At 45.9% G+C, this 21,934-nt stretch overlaps 2 protein-coding genes across 2 annotated transcripts in view; one reads left to right on the top strand and one right to left on the bottom strand.

The window, feature by feature from the left end:
* LOC135297432 (uncharacterized) overlaps window positions 1–2,837 on the bottom strand; it is a 34,388-nt gene extending 31,551 nt beyond the window's left edge. The window contains exon 1 of the mRNA XM_064414953.1: window positions 1,521–2,837. The gene's annotated coding sequence lies outside the window, so the exon portion shown is untranslated. The remainder of the gene's footprint in view (window positions 1–1,520) is intronic.
* Window positions 2,838–3,032: 195 nt separating this feature from the next.
* Window positions 3,033–9,440, top strand: LGALSL (galectin like). The gene is made up of 5 exons (XM_064414958.1): window positions 3,033–3,203; window positions 3,333–3,404; window positions 3,598–3,686; window positions 4,150–4,327; window positions 7,062–9,440. Exons 1-5 carry the CDS (start codon window positions 3,171–3,173, stop codon window positions 7,203–7,205), a joined length of 516 nt encoding a protein of 171 aa, XP_064271028.1. The 5' UTR covers window positions 3,033–3,170; the 3' UTR covers window positions 7,206–9,440.
* The last annotated feature ends 12,494 nt before the right edge of the window (window positions 9,441–21,934 follow it).

Below are 21,934 nucleotides of genomic sequence, written 5' to 3'. Positions count from 1 at the left end.
AATGGGGCAAGAAAGGCAGGGTAATTATACCACACCAAATTTGCAATCGTGCTGCATTCCTTGCCAGTGAAGGCCAGCTAAGAATTAGATACACCTTTTTAAATCATCAAAGGGAGTGGCTGCAAGATACAAGGTGTTGGGATTAAGATGAAGTTCTGGGTTTGCCAGTTCTCAGCTCTCAGCAATGGCTTTGGTGGCTGGGCTGGGCATGTCATTAACTGCTCCCAAATGGTGTTCACGCCATGCCACTTCTTTTTAATCTTTATATGGTTCTCTGCATTTCAAAAGTCCCAGGCTCCCACTGAGCTAAAGGCTGTACAAACCCAAAAATGGAAGACAATACCTGTCCACAAGGTTTTTTGCACTTGGTCAACCAGACAAGTTTGGTAGCTTGTGCTTCAGCACCATTTCAGTGGTGCACAAATATTTATCATGTTGCTCCAGCTACTACCACAAGGTCTGCAAGCTCAGGCCCTCAAGTATGATAACTCAAGAGCTTCCCTGCCAAGAAAGGTGTTAAAAATACTGAATGGGGGCTATTTTCTACACATGATTTAACAAGTACTACATGGGTGAGGGAACAGATTTGGCTCAGACCTCTCCTTTTTCAGCAGAAGAAGTAGAGGAGCTTAGGTGCAGCACTCACCCTGCAGCTCTTTGCAGAGGGAACCCAAGGAAGCCCTGCCATGGGTGAGAGGCACAGTGCTGCCCAGACATGGAATCCTGTTCCATGGACTGCTGGGCAATGCAGGTAATGTTCTGCTGGAGAACACCTCCCTCAGAGAAACTACAGGAGTGACCATCACGCAGGCAGGACAGGGGCACACCAAGGCAGAGCTCCTCTCTGCCTGCCTCACGCTGTTCATGGCATACAGAGGATTTCAGTGTCCTCCTGCTCTATTACAGGCTAAGAGGATAACATGGCACAGAAACAGACAGGCACAGGCCACCAGAGCTTTAAAAACTCATGAACGTCCTTTTCCATCAAAATTTCATAGCGCGGGTTGTTCCAGTCAATCCATGGCCAACAAAATAAATGCTGCATTTGTACTAGTTTTGGGAAAACAAGCCAAAAAGACAAGCACAAGGCAAAGCAGCTAGCCAAATGGACAAGTCTTGTTATTTAATTATTTTGAAATGAAAAAGTTCATTTAAAACCAGCTACAAAACAGATACATAATGATGGCCTCTCCCTTCATAAAACATCATGCTTTGGCACAAACAACTGGCTGGCCTGATTTTATGTCCAATGAATTTAATTTTATTAAACAAAGTGTCTCTCTGTACAGCAAAGAAGACAAACAGTTCTGAAAAGAGCTCTTTGGACAATGTGTAACACCATTCAACTAAATTAAAAAAAAAAAAGCTTAGGATGATTTCTGCTCCCTCTTAGGCCAACAGAAAAAGAAAACATAATGCAGTTGGCATCATCATCATGGTGAGTTGAGCAGCATACAGGAGGTGAAACACATCAAGCTAATTCCAGTTCCACTTTGTGGTAAACTTGTGAATGCACTCACCTGACCACTGTAAAGCTAGCTGTTTCTGATGTGTGATGGGTTCGTGTTACTGCACTATTTACACATTCAGTCTCCAGCAAGATGCTTTCCCTTGTGGTGACGAGACATCCAGTGTTTTGGCAAGAAGAAAACAGTCCAGTGGTTTTCCCATGCCGAGACCTGGGCCACAGGGATGCTCACTGCCTCTGTGCCCAGCTGCACTGGTACACCCTGAAGAAGTCACTACGTGACTTCCAAACATCAGCTTCTATGAGCCATCTCCAGCTGGGCATCCAGAGAGGAAAACATGCCCAAATTAGTGGGCACTACTGAAAAAATAGCCAAGCGTCTAAACACTTGCACAATCTGTTCTTACACTCAGTACCTCTTGATTTCTCAAATGGCATCACCTACTGATTGCAGGTGTTTCCCAATGGACACCATCATACTGAAACCCTAAATATTGCAGTGACTTTGCTTCTGCCACTCCACTTTACTCAATGTAATTAATCCTCGCAGTGCCTCGGAAGAGGAAGGAGAGGGACATTCACCAAACCAGCCCAGTGTGTAAGCAAGAGGCACGAAAACCGAAGGCCCCTGTGTGAGGTCCTGCAGAGCACAGGCCAAATCCAGTTGCTGTGTGACGTTCCTAAAGGCATGCTCATGCCATCAAACCCCAGTGGTGAAGAAGCGACAGGAAAGCCTTCCTCAGTTCCCCACACCCAAGACCCTGAACTCATCCAAAGCACCGTGACAGCACGTTTGGCGGGTCGGGTCACTCCTGCTGCGGTTGGAACAGGCGAGGGAACCCCGGCGCGGCACGAGCGGGGCCGGCGGCCGCGGGCGGAGGTCGCCGCGCTCCCGCGGAGCGGGACACCCGCAGACACCGCCGCGTTGCGTAACCACGGCCACTGCCTGTCAATGGGAGCTCACGGGCACGGGCCGGCTTATGCAATTACCGCGCCTCGCCGGAGGCTGCAGGGACGGCGGGCCCGGGGCGGCCGAGCCGCACTCGGCCGGGAGGCTCCCCTCACCCTCGGAGCTCTGCCCACCGACCCCGCTCGGGGTCTCAGCCCCGTGAGGGGCCTCGCCACGGGGCACGGAGGGCAGAGGGGTGGAGGTTCATGCCGGAGGGGCCGAGCAGTGTCCCCACCTCTGGAGGAAGGGAGTCACCCAGGACGCCCGGCTCGGCGCATTCCCTTCGCCGAGGTGTCCAGGCTCGGGCATAAAGTGATCCCTGACATGATGGCCGCGGGGCTGCTGCGGCCCCTCCCCAGGCACCCATCACCTGCAGGCGCCAGGTGAGGGGCCCGGGCCCAGCGCCGTCCCTCAGCGGAGCCGCGCTCTCCCGCTCGCCGAGGGCCGGCCCCGCCGCGGGGCTGCGGAGCGGAGCAAGCGGCGGCAGCCCCCGCCCCGCCCTGCCCGGCTCCCCCTCGGGCCAAGGGCTGGGCTCCCCGCCGGGCGAGGCAGTGCCAGCCGGCCACCTCCCCTCCTCCTCTTCCTCCTCCTCCTCCTCCTCCTCGCCTTCCTACTTCTGCACCGGCACCGCTCCGGCTCTGCCGCTACCTCTCCGCCGCCGCGGCTGCCACAGACCCCCCTCCCTCCCTCCATCCCTCCCTCCCTCCCTCTCCCCCGCCCTGTCCCCAGCGCCGCCGCCACCGCTTCCACAAGATGGCGGGGACCGTGGCCGAGCGGGACGCGCTGGTGAGTGCGGCTGTGGGCACCGGGACGGGCACCGGGACGGGCCCGCGGCCCGAGCAGGGCACCTGCGGAGCGGGGCGGGCTGGGGGGCTCCGCCCGGCCCTGCCTCAGCGCTCTCCTTTTTACCTGCAGAAAATAGAGGACGGGCATTTAAACAACTCCCTGGGATCTCCGGTGCAAGCTGATGTATACTTCCCTCGCCTGGTAAATCACCTTTGTTTGGTTTTTGGTTTTTTTGTTTTGGTTTTTTTTTTGGGTTTTTTTTTGTTTGTTTGTTTTTCTGGTGGCGGTGGTGGTATTTTATTTTGTCTCCCGCCCCCGCTCAGCTCGGGCTGCCCAAGGGCGGCCGCTGCTGATGCCGAGCTGACCCTCGCCACCTTCCCCCTGTCCTTTCCAGATCGTCCCCTTCTGTGGGCACATCAAAGGAGGAATGAGGCCGGGAAAGAAGATCTTAGTTATGGGCATAGTGGACCTCAACCCCGAGAGGTAACACCTGGACAGGGCTGCCGGTGCCGGGGGCGCCGGGCCCGGGGAGGGGGCGAAGGGGGGCGGCCACCCGCACGTACACACACACACATCCGCACGGATCCCTTCTTTCTGGAAAGGATTATTTTTATCATTTTAAATATAGCATGCTGATTTCTCCTTTGACCCATAGAGGGGGCATTTCTTCAAGGGATTCCGTTTTCACTTGGGAGTCAAGGAGCGTATCAAGCATATATATCTGCATATATGTACAGATATATGCCCAATGCACACACACACACCTATGTATTCCATAACCACGTTGTTGTCCCTGTTGAGCTTTCAGAGAGCTCTGAACGATCTGAGCTGTCTTCCATCCTGTGCCACTATACGGCTTTAATAAGATGAGAAATAAGACTGGTGGCATGTGGGGCTTTTTTGCTTTTCTTCTGGCTGAATGAGAGCTGTTCTGTTTGTGTTGCAGCTTTGGCATCAGTCTGACTTGTGGGGAGTCAGAAGATCCTCCTGCGGATGTAGCCATAGAACTGAAAGCTGTGTTTACAGAGAGACAGTTTGTCAGAAACTCTTGTGTAGCCGGAGAATGGGGGGAAGAGCAGTCGTCTATTCCTTACTTTCCATTTATACCGGACCAGCCTTTTAGGGTGAGTACCAGGATGGCAGTGGCCTACACCATGTCTGATAAAGTGTCATTTGATACGAGTTGCAGCAGAACCTGACGTGCCTTTCATGAAATCACAGCGCAGCCCGCACTGCTCTGGTTGAGACACCAGTTGCTGGTTTGTTTGTATCCATCCAGTTGCATGGAGATCCCGCTGCTACGTGCAGCTGCAGGCAGTTCAGATGGGGCTGTGAACACCTCACCTGGGCGCTATGACAGGTTGGAGGTTGTAATACTGTGTGATGAAGCGCAACTTCCTGAGCTTAGTTTTATAACCATAAATTAAGAGGTACCTCTATGTTATTAGTGCATTACAAGTTATTACTGGAGAATGTTAATATTCAGTGGGGCTGCTGTATATATTGATGGTTTTTTTAATGGACGTACTGTTTGCAATTTAGTGCAGCTAATAAGGATCACGTTCATCCTTTGTCCCCAGGGATGTTACGTTAAGGTTGACCGTAGCTCTTCGTGTTAGCAGATTAAACAGCTAAGCAATAGTGGTATTCTTTGCTGAACCCTGGGATTAAACCTTCCGTCAAATTTAAATCTGTAGTCACTTGAAAACAGTGTACATGGAAGTGCTGTGGTGCTGTGGATGGACTGGGTTGACCTAGAAGCAGAGTCCCATCTGTAGTGTTTATGGTTATGTGAAGATGTCTTTGCAAATCAGGACTAACAAAGTATGCAGCTGCAGAGGGCTGCTTCCCTCTCACTACATTGAGGGAAAAAGGCTGCGTGCCTTTTCCATGCAGCTGACCCAGAAAACCCCTCCTCCTCCCTGTCCCTCTTACAAAACCTCACTGGCCCCTCTGCTAAATGCCAGTGCTGTGACCAGCTGCCAAACTCTCTTAATCCTTCTTGCCCCCAAGATAATCTCCCCCAACCCCAAAAGCTCACCATCTCCCCAGATGCTTGGTGTTAAGAGGGTGTTTATATGACTGGTTTTGCTGCAAATTGGTTGCGCTCTACTTGTTTCTACAAACTCACCCTCCCATCAGAACTGGCAACACCCTTTGGTGGTGTGGGAAATGTACTTGAAAAGGCTTGGAGGCTGGGTCCTGCTCCATCTGAAAGGGATCCACTGCCTTCTACACTGGGTGGTGACTGGGCCCTCAGACGAGCCAGACAAATTACCCAGAGCAAGTTTTGTGCATGTCCCACTAATGAGAGATGATGATACAGGACAGCAAAATTGCACATCTAGCATGGGAGACTGTAGAAGGGGAGTTATTTTGCCTTTTTTTCCTCCTTTTTTCCCAAATGCTCAAACAGAATTGAGGCTCCCAGTTGACTTTGTACCTTTGATGGTCTCCATCTCAGTGAATAAATTAAGACTATTAAGTGTTCTTGCCAATTACTTGTGATCCAGTCCAATTAGTGCTGTGGCGTGGCCGCAGGTGATGTGAAAAGCGGACCGTGAGCAGTGTTAACCATATCTTTTACATAACAAGGCCTCAGGCAGGCACTGCTGCAGTGACACAGGAGCTCCATGGCAGCGCAGCCGCTTCCTTGGTACCTGGTGCACTACCAGGGATCCAGGAGTTCCAGCTCTCCTGGACTGCCTGCTGCCACTTCTCCTGGTGCAGCGTGCTCGAAGTCACTGGGGCTTTGGCACAGTCAGTTTGTCACGGGCCCTGTTCCCATTTTTATACACTGTAATAGCAGCAGAGTCAAGTGTTTGGTAGCAGCACTTCACTCTGGACTTCCAGCTTCTGGAAATGACCCAGGATTTACATGTGGCTTCCCTGAAGATTTTCTCCTTAGTGTGTCTAGACCTGGAGGTCTCCAAGAGCCTGTAAAAGTGCATGTTTTGTGCCCTCATGTCCCAGCTTCCTGCTGGGGCAGTTCCAGCAAAGCTTAACAGGGCACCCTCTCAAGCCACCCCAAACATCAGGAATCTCCCAACATGTCCAAGCTTGTTCAGCTACAGGCTTTGTTGCTTTTCCAGAGCATTTCTGCAAGTCTCTCAGGAAGAGGGGTGAGCTGTGTCCTCCCTGATTCTGTTTGTGCCTCCTGAGAGCTGTCTAGCTGAATTCCCAGCAGTCCTGCACTGCATTTCCTTCACTGCAGCCCCAGGATGGAGTCCAGTCTGACAGGGACTGTCTGCAGCCACAGGAGTGAAAGGGTTTTAGTTCTGCAGCAGCTGTGTGTGTGTGGGAGGGAGGAACAAACTTATATCCCCTTTCCGTGTTTACTCCCTTCCAGTAAATTAAAAGTAGTGTGGGAAGCATTGCAGAAGGAGCTGTCTCCTTATGCAGGAAAAAAAAACCCCAAAAAAATCAAAAAACAAACCACCACCAAAACCAACAATTTTGTAGTCTTTTCTGCCCAGTTCGAACTGAAACCGTCACACAAGGAATGCAGGGTTTGGGTTGGAGGTTAAATTTTCTCCTGCTGTGATTAGCAGTTTGAGACTGTTTCTGGCATTATTCCAAGACACAAAACCTCCCAGTAGCCAGTGGACTGGGTTGCAGCGTGCTTACTGCTAGGACAACATGAGATTTGAGATTGGATTAATGTCCTTGTGCAGTAAGAGCAGATCCATCATAGCGTAACTGGTGTCAAGGGGCCAAACTGGTCTCACCTTTGTCTCTTGCGTGGCACATAAGTAGCACAATGTGCAGCTGTAGCTCTTTGAAGTGCTCTTTGTGTGCTGTGAAACAACTTCCCAGTTACACTGTGAACAACATGCTTCAACATTTTATCTTTTGCAGGTTGAGATACTTTGCGAGCATCCCCGTTTTAGAATATTTGTGGATGGACATCAGCTCTTTGATTTTTACCACCGTATTGAAACACTGTCAGCAATTGACACAATAAAGATAAATGGAGATCTGCAGCTTACAAAACTGGGCTGAGCTTGTTAGGACTGCAGATTCCAAACCAGCTCAGGTGCCATCGTCCGTTGGGAGCAGTGACAGCCGGCTCTGGACACAGCTATGGTAGGAAGGCTGCCCTGTTCCTTTTCCGCATGCAGTTCTTCACTCCTGTGCCGATGAACCGGGCTGTGTTTTATCCTAACGAAGAGCACTGTTGGTTTATAGACACTGAGCTGTTTTTCTTGGATCAAAATAGCCCACCTGTGCTGGATAATCAAATTGGAATGGATTCAGAAAGACTTGCAGTCTCGTTTCAAATCTCACAGAAAAGGCAATCTCTGAAATGCAGCGCTAAAACCGGTTACTGAACAGTAGTGACGACAAAAACAAGTTTTTCTTTTGCAAATATTGTTTCTGCACTGAAGTGGAGTAGTGTAGCACAACATAGGGCCATGTGCTGACGTCCTTACCCAGGGCCTGAGCCTGGTTCCATGGAAATCAATGGCAAAACTCCCACTCACTTTAATGGGGTACAATCAAACTGTTTAGTCCTTAGTCAAGCACACTTCCCACTGATTTCTATGGCATTTTTGCACAAACCCTGGGGCCTGCCCTTCTGCTGGTGTAAATCAGCATTACTTCCATAGCTCCTAATGGAATTTTGCTGATTGCCCTCAGCTGCTGGTTTGGCCCATGGACTGTGCAAAAACTGACTGAGGGTGCGTGGACACAGCCTGTGTAATTTAGTCAGGGTATTTGCATAGAATGTAGATTGTTATGAGTTTTTGCACAACGTATTGTTAATACAATTTTTAAAACTTATCTGTAGTTTATTTATTTATACTCATTGTATGTATTATTAGTAAAAATGAACAATCTTAAGATTAAGAACAGCAAAGTGTAAACATTTTGAATGTACAAAATGTCTTAGGTTCTTTGGGTAAACTTTACATATCGTTCTTGAAAAACCATTTTTCCTATCGCACATTTAGTTACATTTTAATGGAGCCCTCTAGGCCCTGGGAAAACGTGGGCATGGTAGTTGGTGGGGGGTAACTCTGCATATTCACTAGAATCTGTTTTTCAGGGCTTACTAACTTTGCTGCACAGGATAGGTTTGAGATGAAGTCATTTTAAAAACTTAAACAGTAAATTTTTGGGTTTTACTGTGCTTTCATAACCTGAGAAAAAGTTAAATTTGGCAATCTCTTCATTCTGAAAGAGAACCAGCCTCTTTCCAAGGGAGATGGAAGATTCTTTACACTTGTTTGAGAACATATTTGGCCTTTGATATGACAATTAAAACTTGTCTAGACAGCCAAGTTATTAATGCTTGAAAATCAGCTACTGCACATGAATAATAACTTTTCAAGTAGCTTTTTAAATAGTAGGTATAGCTGTATAAACACAGTCATTGTGCTACACTATAAATGAACACAGCCACTTTTCTTGACTTCTTTAGGACTAAATACACTTTTTTCCTTGGCTGCTCACAGTGGACTTCAGTGGGTCTTTCTGAGTAGCTGCAATCATGATATAAACATACATTTAGGCAATTTTGAAAACACATAATATAGGGACTAAAAACCAGACTATAAAAACATCCTCTGTAGCACAGTATTTAAGAAAAAGCAAAAAAAGTATCTCACAAACAGAACTATGTTAAACCTGCAATAAAAGTGTGGTTTAAAGCAACCAGAACTGGAATATCCAAAGTTAAGGGTAGAATGCCAATGCAAAGCCTCATTTTGTGCTAATTTGGCCTGCAGTTAAGAAGCCTTAGACTTGCAAGCTGAAATTCCAACTGTGGCTCTAGTCCAAAGCCTGTTGAGGTCAATCAGAGTCCTCTGAGCATAGAAGCCTGATTCTTATTTCTTGCAAGTGCAAATCTGTTTGTAAAGCAGGGGGGTTGTTGCTGCTGCTGCAGATGAATTAAGAATCAGGCTACCACCTGTAAAATACAAGTAAAAAATTTAATTTTTAGCCTTAACATTTGATGTTCCCTGACTTTTCTTTCTACTTCCAAAATAAAAGAGAACCTGTTGTTTTCCAGATTAACTTTTTATCTGGCGTGTGGCTTTTAAGCTGTACATCAGATTCTATTTGTACTCCATATTGAACTGAAATGTTCCTGTCTTGCTCTGTTTTTACTCTTTTACATGATACATAATGACTGTGTCATTTTCCATTGTATAAAGAATGCTGACAGTGTTTCGGTATAAAATATATTCTTAAAAATTATTATAATAAAAATCCAAGGGAAAGGTGCTTCTACATGAGGTATTTTGGATTTTTCTCCAGCTTGGAAATTCCCTGTGGGTCCAAAGCTGATGCAGGCAGGAGATGAATTCTGTTTGGAGAGAAATTTAGCACCCTCTGTGCCTAGTGCTTTCTCCAGCTGGACATCCAAAGCCAGGTTTGCTGACGCAGGGCCGGTGCCTGGGCCTGGCCCGCTGGGCCAGTGGCAAGTGTAAGTAGCACCATGACCCTACAGTAGCACAAACCCAAAGGGAATCTCCCTGACAGCCCACCAGTAGAGATTCCCCCTCCATGCCTTTACTGTATCCTGGAAAAAGCATTTTGGCTGCCTTGGATTTTCACAGCCCCCACGCATTCGCTCTCCCGCGGGGGCCTGGCGCAGCACAGTGCCTACACCAGGGATGCCAAGGTGAGCTCAGTGCAGTGTCAGGGCATCTCTGGTGGGAGCCAGGCCTGCTGTTCCTGCCTTGCTCCTGTCCCCACCTGCTGTGCTGGGCACTCCCATTTGTTCCTGCTCCAGGAGTTTGCTCTCTGGGGAAAATGCTCTTTTGACCCTCATTCTGGTTTTGCCTTTGCATAACTCCACCACACGATCCTGCCCTGCTGTGGTTTCTGAGCCAGGCTTCGAGCAAGAATGGCTGTGAATCCTCTTCTGATGGGTTATGGCTTGGCTGAGAGCTCAAGAAAGGGCAGAAAGTCACAGATAAAGAAAGCTTACACATCTATCTGTCGATCACCTGATTGGAAGCCTCTTTATTTTTCTTTTGCTCTTGGCACTACCAGGCAATGGCAGGCGAAAAAAGGATGATGTCTGTGTAACCAAGGGCTGTTCCACTCGTGCTTGACTTACACTGGCTGATCGTGTTAAAATGCAACTGCAGAACACTTGCACATACAGTGTAAGTCAGAGAAAACTGAGGCCTTAATTGTTTCTACTTAGTTGGACTTTGGGTCAAATCCAAATGTTTCAAATGGGAGACTGCACTGCAAAATTTATACCTGAATTTTTCACTCTCCACAATTTAGGGATTACTCACATCTTTGTTTTGGATGTAAGCCCTAATAGGCATGAAATAAAGACTGTTTTCAAATTAGGTCAGGTTTATAAAATGCTTTTCAGTAGGGAGAAGTAGTCTGTGAGCCTCTTGGAAGCTGCAATTCTTCAGGACTTCAGGAGTGAATGAACCAGCCTTTGAAATAATTTGCTAAAATTTATTAGCTGAATATTTCTGTGGTTTCCTCTGAATGAGGAAGTTGATTCTGCAATGAAAGAAGTCTTGAATGGGTAAAACCCATGTGGAGTGGAAACACTCAACTTAGCATAGCTTTATTTTTCCAAAGAGGAAAAAGAAAAAAATACAACTAATGAAAAAAATCACAACCAAATTATTTAATTATGTTTGGGATTGGCTGTGATAAAGCTGATTTGATTTTATAAAAACAAAACTAGGTTATTGCCTGCTCAGAAGGAGCCTTGAAATATTTCAGTGTCATGTGAGGTAGTCTGTCTAAACATATTTCACACAAACGCTTTTTCACAGGCAACTTGTTAAAACTGTTACAAAATACCTTCTTTTTGTGTCACAATTAGAAATGTTTGCCCCACCTTGAAAGAACATTTTGTACTAAATATTAATATGTTGTCTATGAGAACTTGCACTACAATATTATATTCTCCCTCCCCTCCCTGGCTAGTTTGAGCAGAAACAGGCGTAATATTGCTAAACCGGTTGAATGTGACATGTGCTTGAGGCCCAGCATCTTTCTCAAGGGCTGTTTTGAGTAAATAGCCTGAAAACAAAAAGGGAGGGCCTTAATCACCATTCTGCTGTGACAGCTTTCCACCCTTGTCACTCTCCTGCTGTGAGGCTGAGACTGAAGCCCAGAGATTTTCCACACAGTGTACACTACTGAGATTTTTATCTTCATCTTTGAAACTGTTCACTGTGGAGGAAACAAGGCCAGAGTGGCCACAGCACTCAGCTTGGTAGTGAGGCTGGGGTGGCATGATGTGCTGTAGTCCTAAGGGAGCAGGAGTTCAGAGGGCATTAGAGGGCACTTCAGGGCTAGACAAGGGCACAGGCTATGGAGATGCATGGCAGCTTCCCAGGGATGGGCTTTTCCCACATTTTTAGCTGCCACCTTCTGCAGCTCCCTACCAGGACTTGTGGCAAAACACCAGCATTGCTTACAAGCTTGGACAGCATGGATTGGTTCATGTTCCTACTCGCCTGATGTAAAAGAAGCTCCCAAATAAATAACAGGAGAATGCTGGAGTAGCCACACCACTAAGGTATTTTTTCCCCACACACATTCAAGCAGGATATCTGACGTGGGGCTCATTTGGCCTCCTGTCCACAAGAAGTGCTTCCCCCAGAGAGCTCCAGCACTGTTTTTTGTACTGAGGCTGCACAGAGACCTTTCCATGCAGAAAACTGCAGAACAACAATTCTGCTGAGTCAGTTAGCAACCTCTCAGCACGCCTGGAGTTGACGTGACAATGTAAGGAACAAGAGTCAGGGGCTGAAGGCAGCCTCAGATGTCTGCTGTGATAAGCACAGAAGTAAGGAAGAAAAGCTTATACCAGTGTAGGAACAGTAAGTGACCTGGTGAGGGGTTTTGTAATTGTGGTATTGTTCTGATTTTCTCACACGGATCAAAAAGCACACAGGTGAAAGTCACTTTGCAATGAATGGTGTGCAGGGTTAGAACCAATGCCAACCCAAACGGGGGAAAAAAATGAGCTGCAGACGCCCTATCTGGCTTTGATACACCCTCCCAGCTCCTCCCAGCAATCACTGCTGCAATGAACATAGACAATTACTACAACAAGGAGATTCAGCAGCATGTGCAAGATCAAAATAATAAACTCCTGTTTGCCACAGGTCCTCCCTAGCTCCTGTTGCTAGGCCTCTCTATCTGTCTGTCAACAGATAGCTATGTCCTTCTGCTTTAAAATCCATGTCAAAAATCCCTTTGACTTTCATGGAAATAGGTCCCTAAGAAAAGAGTTATTTCTAGCTCTCACTCTCCAGTTATTTTCAGCTGGGGCATACTCTAAAACTGAGTTTATTTTTAAGTGTGAATAGAGGACTATTTCTGACTGCATTATACATTGGATAGAGTCAACAGGAAGCACAGCCTCTCTCTGCTGCAGGAACACTGGTTTCACAGTTTGCTGGTGAAATGTCTTGTATTCATTACCTTCTGATTTTAAAAAGTGAGAGTGTGCACAAAACGACCGGGCAATAACAGTAATATGTACCATTCACCACAGATCTATTTTTATGTGTTGTGCTGATTTCATAATGAACTTTTAATAACAATAAAACATGAAATCTTCACTAGGTTGTTCAGTCTTTTTTCTGAACTATCAATGCTCATTACATACGCTCTTGACTTCTTTAACTTCTGGCTTGTTTTATCTCCTGACTGTGTTTCAGACTCTTCTCCTCATTAGACTATAGTGTGGAACTTCAGAATGAGATGTGCAGCTTTGGTAGCAGCTTGTACAAAACTGCTTTATGGTTTAAATGCACCATGCAGAACAATCAAATAACTTCATTAGAGGGAAAAACAGCTTGCTGACTCTTGCAAGACTCCTGGTGACATCACTGGGCAGTGTAAGCCTCAGGAGTTAACAGGCAGACTCAGAGCCAGAGGCACAGGTCACTGATCACTTCTGCACAGGGTGAAACAGCAGTGTAACTCACACATGTGTTTCATCTCACTTTGGTGGGGCTGGATTCATGGGTGAGTGTTACGGGGTGAGTAAAACCACCAGATCAGTTCCAGAGGCACATTATTATGAGATCCAGTGTTTCACTTTTTGGCGTCACCTTAAGTAGTGTTCATATTGGCCTGACTGAATGCAAGAGGAAACTTTTAGGTCTCAGCTTCTCTCAGTTGAAATTATTGGAAAAATTCTGCGTGACCCAAGTGGGTAAAGGGTTATGCCCTACAGCCTCTTGTGGTTGTAAAACACAGGAGTTTTTCTGAGGGAAACCTCAAAATTCAAACAGTACTAGAGCAGCAGATGAACAGGATTTGAATACAGCCAGTTCTGTGGGTTTTCTGCCAATAAAATGACTGATTCAGATGCTGCACAGGAAGTTCATCCTAGCTCTAAGCCATAAGTATTAATCTGTGGCCATCCCTGCTCAAAGCCAGACAGAGGTTGGCCCTTTGCTTACTGCACACAACCCCAAGAAGGAATATGTTGACATCTGGAGATTCTGAGATAAAACACGGCATTTGGTAACCTCACTGCAAACCAGAAATGGCTGTGAATGGTACAAAAGCATCATCTAGTCCCCACCAGACAGCAGAAGCACAGCACTGCAGAAGTGCATGGAGGGATATACATTAAATTCACCACTTGCATGGGCTAACTCCTACAGAGGCCCTTGGAAGGCTCTGGTTTGACCTGTAATACTAAAGCGAACCACAGGCATGTTTTGGGGGGAAGAGAAGGGGTGAGGAGGACACCTGATGTGGCAAGAGCCATGTGTACTTCTCTCTTGTTCAGATCAGCACTACAGACACCTCACAGCTGGGCCTTATTTTGGTGGAGTGTTTCTGAGCTTCAAGTGAAGCCAATTCATGCTGAGGGATTTACACACAGGAATACCACCAATATGACTCTTTGCTAGCACTTCACTTGATTTTATTTTTAAATTATGACTTTCCCCACTTTTCTAAGAATAGAGGCTGGCTCTGAAACATCACATTGGCTCCAACATGCTTCAGAAGTTACACATTTCTTATCCTGTTGAAGTTTTGAGGCTTCAGTTTCCTCACTGGTGCCTTGCTAGACCAGGGCTGTGATGCCAGGAGGGGTCATTCTGTGAAAGACCCTGAGAAGGAGGTGTCTTTCAGCAGCTCTCTTCCCAGCAGGCAGAAGGCTGCTGTCTCTCCCAGGGGTAAGAAGTGACAGCAAACCAGAGCTCTGCTGACTCCTGGTTGGCAGAGCAGGGCTTCCTTGTGACTCTGAAAGGCAGGAACAAAAGCCTGGTTAATCAGAAAAACTCCGCTGAAGCTGAACAGTAGATCTAAGCAGCAGAGAAAAGTGGGATTTCAGGACTAAGCAACCTGATACTAACAGCAGAACCATGGGCAGGAGTTGCTTCGATGGAGCAGAGAAGTAAAGCTCTGTTCTTGTGGAGCAGCCTCTTGCCAGGCATGGATGGAGATGCTGGAGGTTTCTGACAGTGCTCAGTGGCTCTGCCTTTGCGTGGCTCCAAAAACCCCTTTGATGGGCGAAAAGCCAGTGCTGACAGTGTTGTAATGTATGACCAGCTCCAGTAGCAGCTGCAGCACTGTATGCTCCAAGAGGCAAAGAGGATTCTTTCCTGGCTGCTCTCTAAGTTTTCTGTTCAGTGGGAAAGATAATGGCTGTCTAAGAGAGATCCAGACCAGAACTAAGGACAGAATATGGCTCTAGGTAGAAAAAACACTCTCAAGAAAGTAACAGATGACTACAACCTCTAAGGGAAAACAAAATATTTCAAAGTAAAAAGCCTGCAGCAAGGATAGAGGGCTTCCTTTTACACCCAGTTTTTGGAAGAAAGATACAATGAGCAAAGTGGTTATTAAACAGACTCTGAGGGGCAAAACTGGGAGCAGCTTTGGGTTATTGTGTAAGTGCAGAACATGGCTTTCATGCATTCCCCTCTGTTTCCATTGCCTTTTCTCAGGGATGGCCAGTCCTCTCCCTGCAGGAGAACCACAGCTGGAAACCCCACTGCCAGAAGAACTCTTCTGTGGCTTCAGACCTTTATGTGTCTTCTAGCAGACAACCAAGGTGTACTACATGTAGCACAGTTGTTCAGTGAGCTACACTTTATGTAGCTCACTGAGCAACTTCAAAGCACTGACAAAATCTAAAATTAGCATTAATTCATGAATGCCCCTTGCCATTTCCAACATCATTGCTTTTATTCTATGGGCAGGGAGAGGGAAGAACAGAGATGCAGCAGCCATACTCAGCAGTCAGTGGTGTAATTTGGAATACACTGATTTCCACACAATGTCTCATCACTGTGACTTTTGGCTGCAACACTGACATTCAGGCTCCCAAGCCTCCCCTCCTTTTGCTCACCAGGCAGACATTATTTGGACAAAATATACAATGGTGAGGTTGAGTAAGGCTATGCACTGAGTAGATCCTCTGGAATCAGAGGCGCTATTTGTAATGCAAAATCCCTCCAAAACACAGCTTTTTATAATAGTAAAATGAATGGCATTCCGTCCGTTTTTTTCACAGCCTCCACTGACTCACAGCGCTTTCAACTGCCATTTAAATAATGCAGAAGAGGAGATAGAACAAGATCAGGGAGTTTGCTGCACCTCAAATTTAAAAGATGGTGTGCTCACGTGTTTCCCTAGACAAAATACAGCAATCACAACCTGAGTGATGCAAAATCTCTCTCAGTTTTGGTGGAAGTACACTGATAGCAACACAGTATCTGCTGCAGTAGGAGCTGGTTTAAGGTTCCCATAATAAACCTTAGACTTTGAGCTGTTCCAAAAATGCTCTCAAGCAAAATAACAGGATTTTATCTAGCAAAGGGAAGCCCATGATTGTTTTAATGCATTGTAAAGCTGAAGTTGTGATAATGCAGGCTAGAAGATGATGTTTTTAAGTGAAAGGGAAATTAGTTGTAATTACAATTTTTGTAGTCTTTCTGTATTGCCAGCTGTATTGATTTCCTTCCTCCTGTGTGTGACTGGCAACTGAGGATCCATTACCTCATGCTTGTGTTGGAGAGCAGCAGAGATTGGTGTATTTTTAGAAACAAGATTCCCACAGTGTAATTGTAGCAACTGGGTGATCGTACACATGCATATTAAAATACCAACAGATGAATTCCTGGACAGTACCAACAAACATTTCACTGCTTGGGGTAGGAGGAAAAGGTGAGAATGCACAGCTCAGAAACTCAACAACTGCAAGCACAGGGGTTTTACCTCTGAGAGTGTCCTCTGAGGTCACAGGGCCTGTATGTCTCCTGTCTTACCTGATCCCATCCTACATGAAATTATCTCTGTACCAGTGGAGAGAACTGATGGCCATCCCTAGGTATCCTTCAAGGGCTCAGTCCTGGCTCTCAGCTACCAATGGGCAGTGTTTGGGGTGCCCATATTGCACAGCCAAGCATGGTGAAGAGGTCCCTGGCTCTCTAAACCTTGCCAGGACTGCAGAGATGCAAGACCTGGGAAGAAAACTGTACAGATGTGGGCAAACAGCTGGGAGGGCCAAGTTGACTGTAAGCAAAGCTGGTTGTGAGGCAAGCAGGAGCTGCCTGTGCAGGGCCGAAGTGTAGCAGCATCTGTCAGCAACTTCCAGGTCTCATGAAGCATTTATATGTCTCATGTCAGAGAAGCTGTTCCAGACTTTCTGGAACGATATCAGCCAGGTTAACAGTCCTGTCACTGTGCTGGTTTAGACAGGACTTGTACAGGACCAGAAGAGGTCTCAAACTTCCCACTAAGAGCCAACACAGGCATCTCTAAGTAGAGCAGAATATGAGTTCACGTGTGGAAGAAATAGCTGAAGTACACTTAAAGCATTCAGCAACCACTCAGGTAGTGTCAGAATGCCAGAATCCCAGCAGGCTGTTATTGTATCCAATACAAAAAAAGTGATGGTCACAGACCATCCCAGGAGCATGGTGACTATTGCACTTGATAAATCGGGCAGAGCAAATAGCTCCCAGGCTTTGAGTGTGTTAACTGGAATGTGTTTTGGTGGACAGCACACGGAATGCTGTGACAGACAGCTACAGCATAGCTGACCTCAGAAGCCCACTCCATAATCTTGAAATTTATATTTTTATCACTGCTATTGCAATTGGTGTTGGAGGATATTTAATGCCTGACCTTTTGCAGGATCCTGTTACGTTTATGCGTGTGGATATTGTTCAGGAATGGCAACATACTACATGCAAAGAAAATCCCTGTCTGCCTTCAGTGTATCACTCTTCTGTCTCATTATATGCCCTTTCATCCTCTAATAGGTGGATGAATAAAGAGAAGACCATAACCTAACTTCTTAGTATCACTTAGCTTTCTTTACACTTTCATCATGCTTATTATCACCTCTTTAAAGGTACACAGACCTTTTCAACTTAATGACCAAATAACAAACTGGAAACTTTTCTAAAAGAAGTCTTCAAAATCCACGCTGTAAGAATTAACAGTTACCAGAGTCAAAGTAAATTGCAGCTGGTGGTGAATTGCCTAACATCCTGATGTAAAGGTAAGATAAAGGCCAAATCTGGAGGTGTAGCGCAACACGAAATCCAAATGTACAGACTTTGCATATCAAGTTTTATCTTCGTGTCAGAAAAGCCTCTAATTATGCTGAAATGTGTGCTTTCAAGCTTTCCTACGCCTGGCCTTAAGAAAACTCCCTCCACCCCAAACTGACTGCAGCCAATGACTCCTTCCATGTCTTTCTCTCCCCACAAGGGATTTTAGACAGTGAATCTACATATCCATGTCACCAGACCAAACAGACCTCCACCTTCTCAGCCTGTTCCCACCTGCCTCTGGCCAGCCTCCAGATAATTTTTGTGTCTTCCTTTATGTTAAAGCCATCTTCTTCTACCTGCAGTGCTGGAAGGGAGCAGTCAGACCTGGCTTTTCAGAGCACACGGCTCCACAGAGAACACCTTGTTCTGGAGAGGCATGGCAGGAAGAACCATCCTTCATAACATTCGGGGTGATGTGGGCCAGGTTTCAAACAGAAGGTCACAGCTTTCCCTGCCAGAGACTGCCACCCATCTCAGGCATGGAGCAGCTCCGTTTGCCATCCTCCAAGCTGCTTAGTTTAGACCTCAAAGAGATTCAGAGGGAGATCCTGGTTACCTTCACAGGTGAAATGCCTTATAGGGCCATGAAGCCACAGGCTGTGCTGGCTGGCTTGCAGGTCTAGATCAGCATACCAACACCTCCACAGCAACGTGTAACCATAGACACAAGTACAATTACAGACGCATTTCTTAGGAGAAGGTGGTAGAGTGACTCCAACATGTGTCAACAGCTTCCTGGGGAGAGGATTTAAAAGTGCTGTTTGGTGCAATAAAGACTGGTGCTTAATTCACAATTTTCTGCAAAGATGCACTTCTAAAAAAATTTTGCTTAGGTGAGCAGAGTGACTACATTATTGAGAAAACTGGAAGCCTTTCAAGCCTTTCAGTGGGTGAATAGTAGCTCAAACTGCAGGGGTATTTATGGCACCTTCTGCAGCATCTTATTTCAGCTGTGGTAATTCAGTCTGGTCTCTGTGGGTTCCCTATACAGGCAGTGGAAAGAGAGATGCTTCTCCAGAGGATGATTTAGCAGGGATGATTTTGATGTCCTGAATGGTTTTCCAGAGGCCTTAGCTCCAGGGATTATAAAAGAACCTTGAAGACACTCACTTCCTACCAAACACCTAAAGGTAGATGCCTCATCTCCTTTTCACACACATACACATCCTGTGTTTGAAGTTCAAAAAATGAATAAACCAGATATGGAAACAGCAGACCAGAGGTAGGTGGCTACAGGTGTTTCCTTAAGTACCTATTAAGAAAGAAACTACAACCCTAAGAAAGCAAAAAACAGCAAAAGCTTTCAGTGCTGAAGGCAGAGGGAAGGTTATGCATAACTAACATAATAAAGAAGACACTTGCCATTTTGCTTCTGCAGAGATTCACCTGTCCTGCCAGGCTTGGAAAAAGATCTGAATAAAAGGATCTTGAAGAAGCCAGAGCACTTAGGGAGTGCCTGCACAACATTCCACATGCAGTGCAAGCATCTTCTACACACAGAAGTAAGAAACAATACACTCTATCAACTAGAAATGCTAATGACATGGGAAGGGCTCTGTAAACATGTGACCTTTATTTACTTTCAATTCTTTTCCATATTGCTGAGAGTGGAGTTTCTCATTAGTGAGATCCAAAGGAATTATTGGTTACAGGAACTTTGGGTGGCTTACAAGCAGGGCCTGCATCACCAGAAATAGGTGGCAATAGGAAAGCACTCTGTGTCTCCCCTTCCACTGAAAGTAAAGCCAGGTAAAGTAGAACTGTGTTTCAAGGGAATTGATTTATCACTTTTCTTAGACTGAGCAGGGTAATTTTTTTTTCACTCTTCTTTTCAAACTGTTCAGCACTGGCACACAAAGAAAGACACGGAACATTGCCTTCTTGGAATTCAAAATATGCAATAGCTCTTGGCTGAGGAGTTTATTTACAAACAGCACCAGAAATGACAAATGTCTCAGTATTGAGCCTTCATTCCTTGGTGGTCTCCTGCACTTGAATGTAGAGGAAACAATGCTGGTATTCCACAGATATTGAGGAGGTTACAGCAGCAAACAAATCTGATCTGAGCTGCTTTGGATTGCCAGTTTTGTGTGTAGCTAACCATTTTTTCACAGAACCATAGAATCATAGAATATGTTGAGTTGGAAGGGAGACATCAGGATCATCAAGTTCAACTCCTGGCCCTGCTCAGGTCATCCCAAGACTCACATCCTGTGCTTGAGAGCATTGTACAAATACTTCTTGAACTCTGTCAGGTTTGGTGCTGTGACCACTGCCCTGGAGAGCCTGTTCAGTGCCCAACCACCCTCTGGAAGAAGAACCTTTTCCTGACATCCAGCCTATACCTCTCCAAACCCAGCTTCATGCCATTTCCTCAAGCTCTGCCACTGGTCACGAGAGTGAAGAGATCAGTGCCTGTCCCTCAGCTTCCCCTTGTGAGGATGTGGAAGACCCAGTGAGGTTTCCCCTCAGTCTCCCCTGACTCCCTTCATCACCTTCATGGCCCTCCTTTGGACACACTCTAATAGATTAATGTCTTTTTTATGTTGTGGTGCCCCCAATTGCACACAGGACTAGAAATGAGGTCACACCAGTGCAGGGCAGAGCTGGACAATCCCCTCCCTTGATTCCAAAAGGCTGAATGCCAGGGATGGGTGAATGCTCAGTACCTACACAAAGCCTGATTCAGCCCAATGGGTGTTTCAGGGTACTTTGCCAGAACATACATATGTCAGAGATTAAGTGATGAGCTCTGGGGGAGTGGGACAGAAATCACTTGTTGGGCTCCATCTCAGGTCACACCAATGTTGTGTGTGAGCGTGCTCACCCCCCCTGTAAGGCTGGAGATTTACAAAGGACAGGGAATGGCCAGAGTGCCTGAAAACAGAAAGGGACAGGTCTGTGGCTCTGCAGAGACAACACCCCTCCAGCTGTTTATTTAGCTATAGTCAGAATGCATCCTATTTTGTGAACCTGCCAGAGCACAGAAAAAAACCCATGGGATTGAAAGCCCTTGCTCAGCAGATGCAGGACACAGCCTTTTTACTTTCTAAGACAATATTATTTTTATATGCAGTCTTAGCTAGACTCAGCAGTCCTGATGTGTTCTAACACACTCTAAGTTCCTTGTCCACGTTGTCCACCTAAAGACTGAGCAAAGATTTGGGACTATGGATTCTCAACAGAGGGACAATGGCATTTTGTTAAACCTGAAGGCTTCAGACGTACAACATTTTGCATCTTCAAATATTTTTTATTGCTATTCCCATTTATTGGGGTTCAGGATGGTGAGGTCTTCGCCGCATAGAGAATCAGTGCTTGAATTTTTTTTTTAAATTTAGCCTATTTTATAGTCTCTATATCAGATTAATTTGTTTTAATACTCCCTAGTGAAATGAGGAGAAAACCCTCAGATTCCAAATCAGATTAGGGCAATACTAAACCATGAGCAAAGATCAAGGCAAGGGTGATCCTACTCCGACAGAGTGACAGCACTGAGATGTAATTTAAAGATAATGTCTGAAGTCAGACTTTAGACATTGGAACAACTGGAAGTCAAAAGACTTGGACATGTTCTTCTCAGTTTTAATTGCAGCTGGCTGCTCTGCAGTATTCTCTGGAAGAATCTTACAGGGAAGCAACCCAGTAGCTGTAAAAGACCATGCAGCAAAGCCTAAGAGAAAACAATCTTCATGCAGACAAACAATTTTAATCATCAAAAAACCAGGCATCTCCTTTCTTTTTGTCCTTTGCAAGAAAAGTGTAAATACATACAGGCAATCACACACAGCATTATTCCTGATCTTCAAAATTATTTTAACACCAAAGAGTCCAAAGCCTATATGTGTGTTAGGTAGATGTCAACACAGCTTGTTGCTTTCTACCAACAGAGCAACGTACCACCTACAGTCCCTTGGGAGACCACTCTCATCTAGTGACCATTTTCTTGTTAAAAACAGTGATTCTGGTTTTTCATAGCTGAGCAATACCAGTGCAATGGGAAGGACAATGAGCATCTTTGTGCACCAGTGAAAGTCCTCTGGTGGTCATGCTTGCTTCCTGAGAGGTGAGATGGTTGAATTCAACACCAAGGTGTTAGATCATCCTAAAAGAATTCACAGGAATACAAGTGGTACTCAATAGTTCTCACAAATGCTGTATGTTTCCCACTAGCTGCCACAAGGGCAGAGATTA

The sequence above is a fragment of the Passer domesticus genome, chromosome 3 (genome assembly GCF_036417665.1).
Source record: "Passer domesticus isolate bPasDom1 chromosome 3, bPasDom1.hap1, whole genome shotgun sequence".
NCBI lineage: Eukaryota > Metazoa > Chordata > Aves > Passeriformes > Passeridae > Passer > Passer domesticus.
This window is presented reverse-complemented; position numbering and strand designations above follow the sequence as displayed.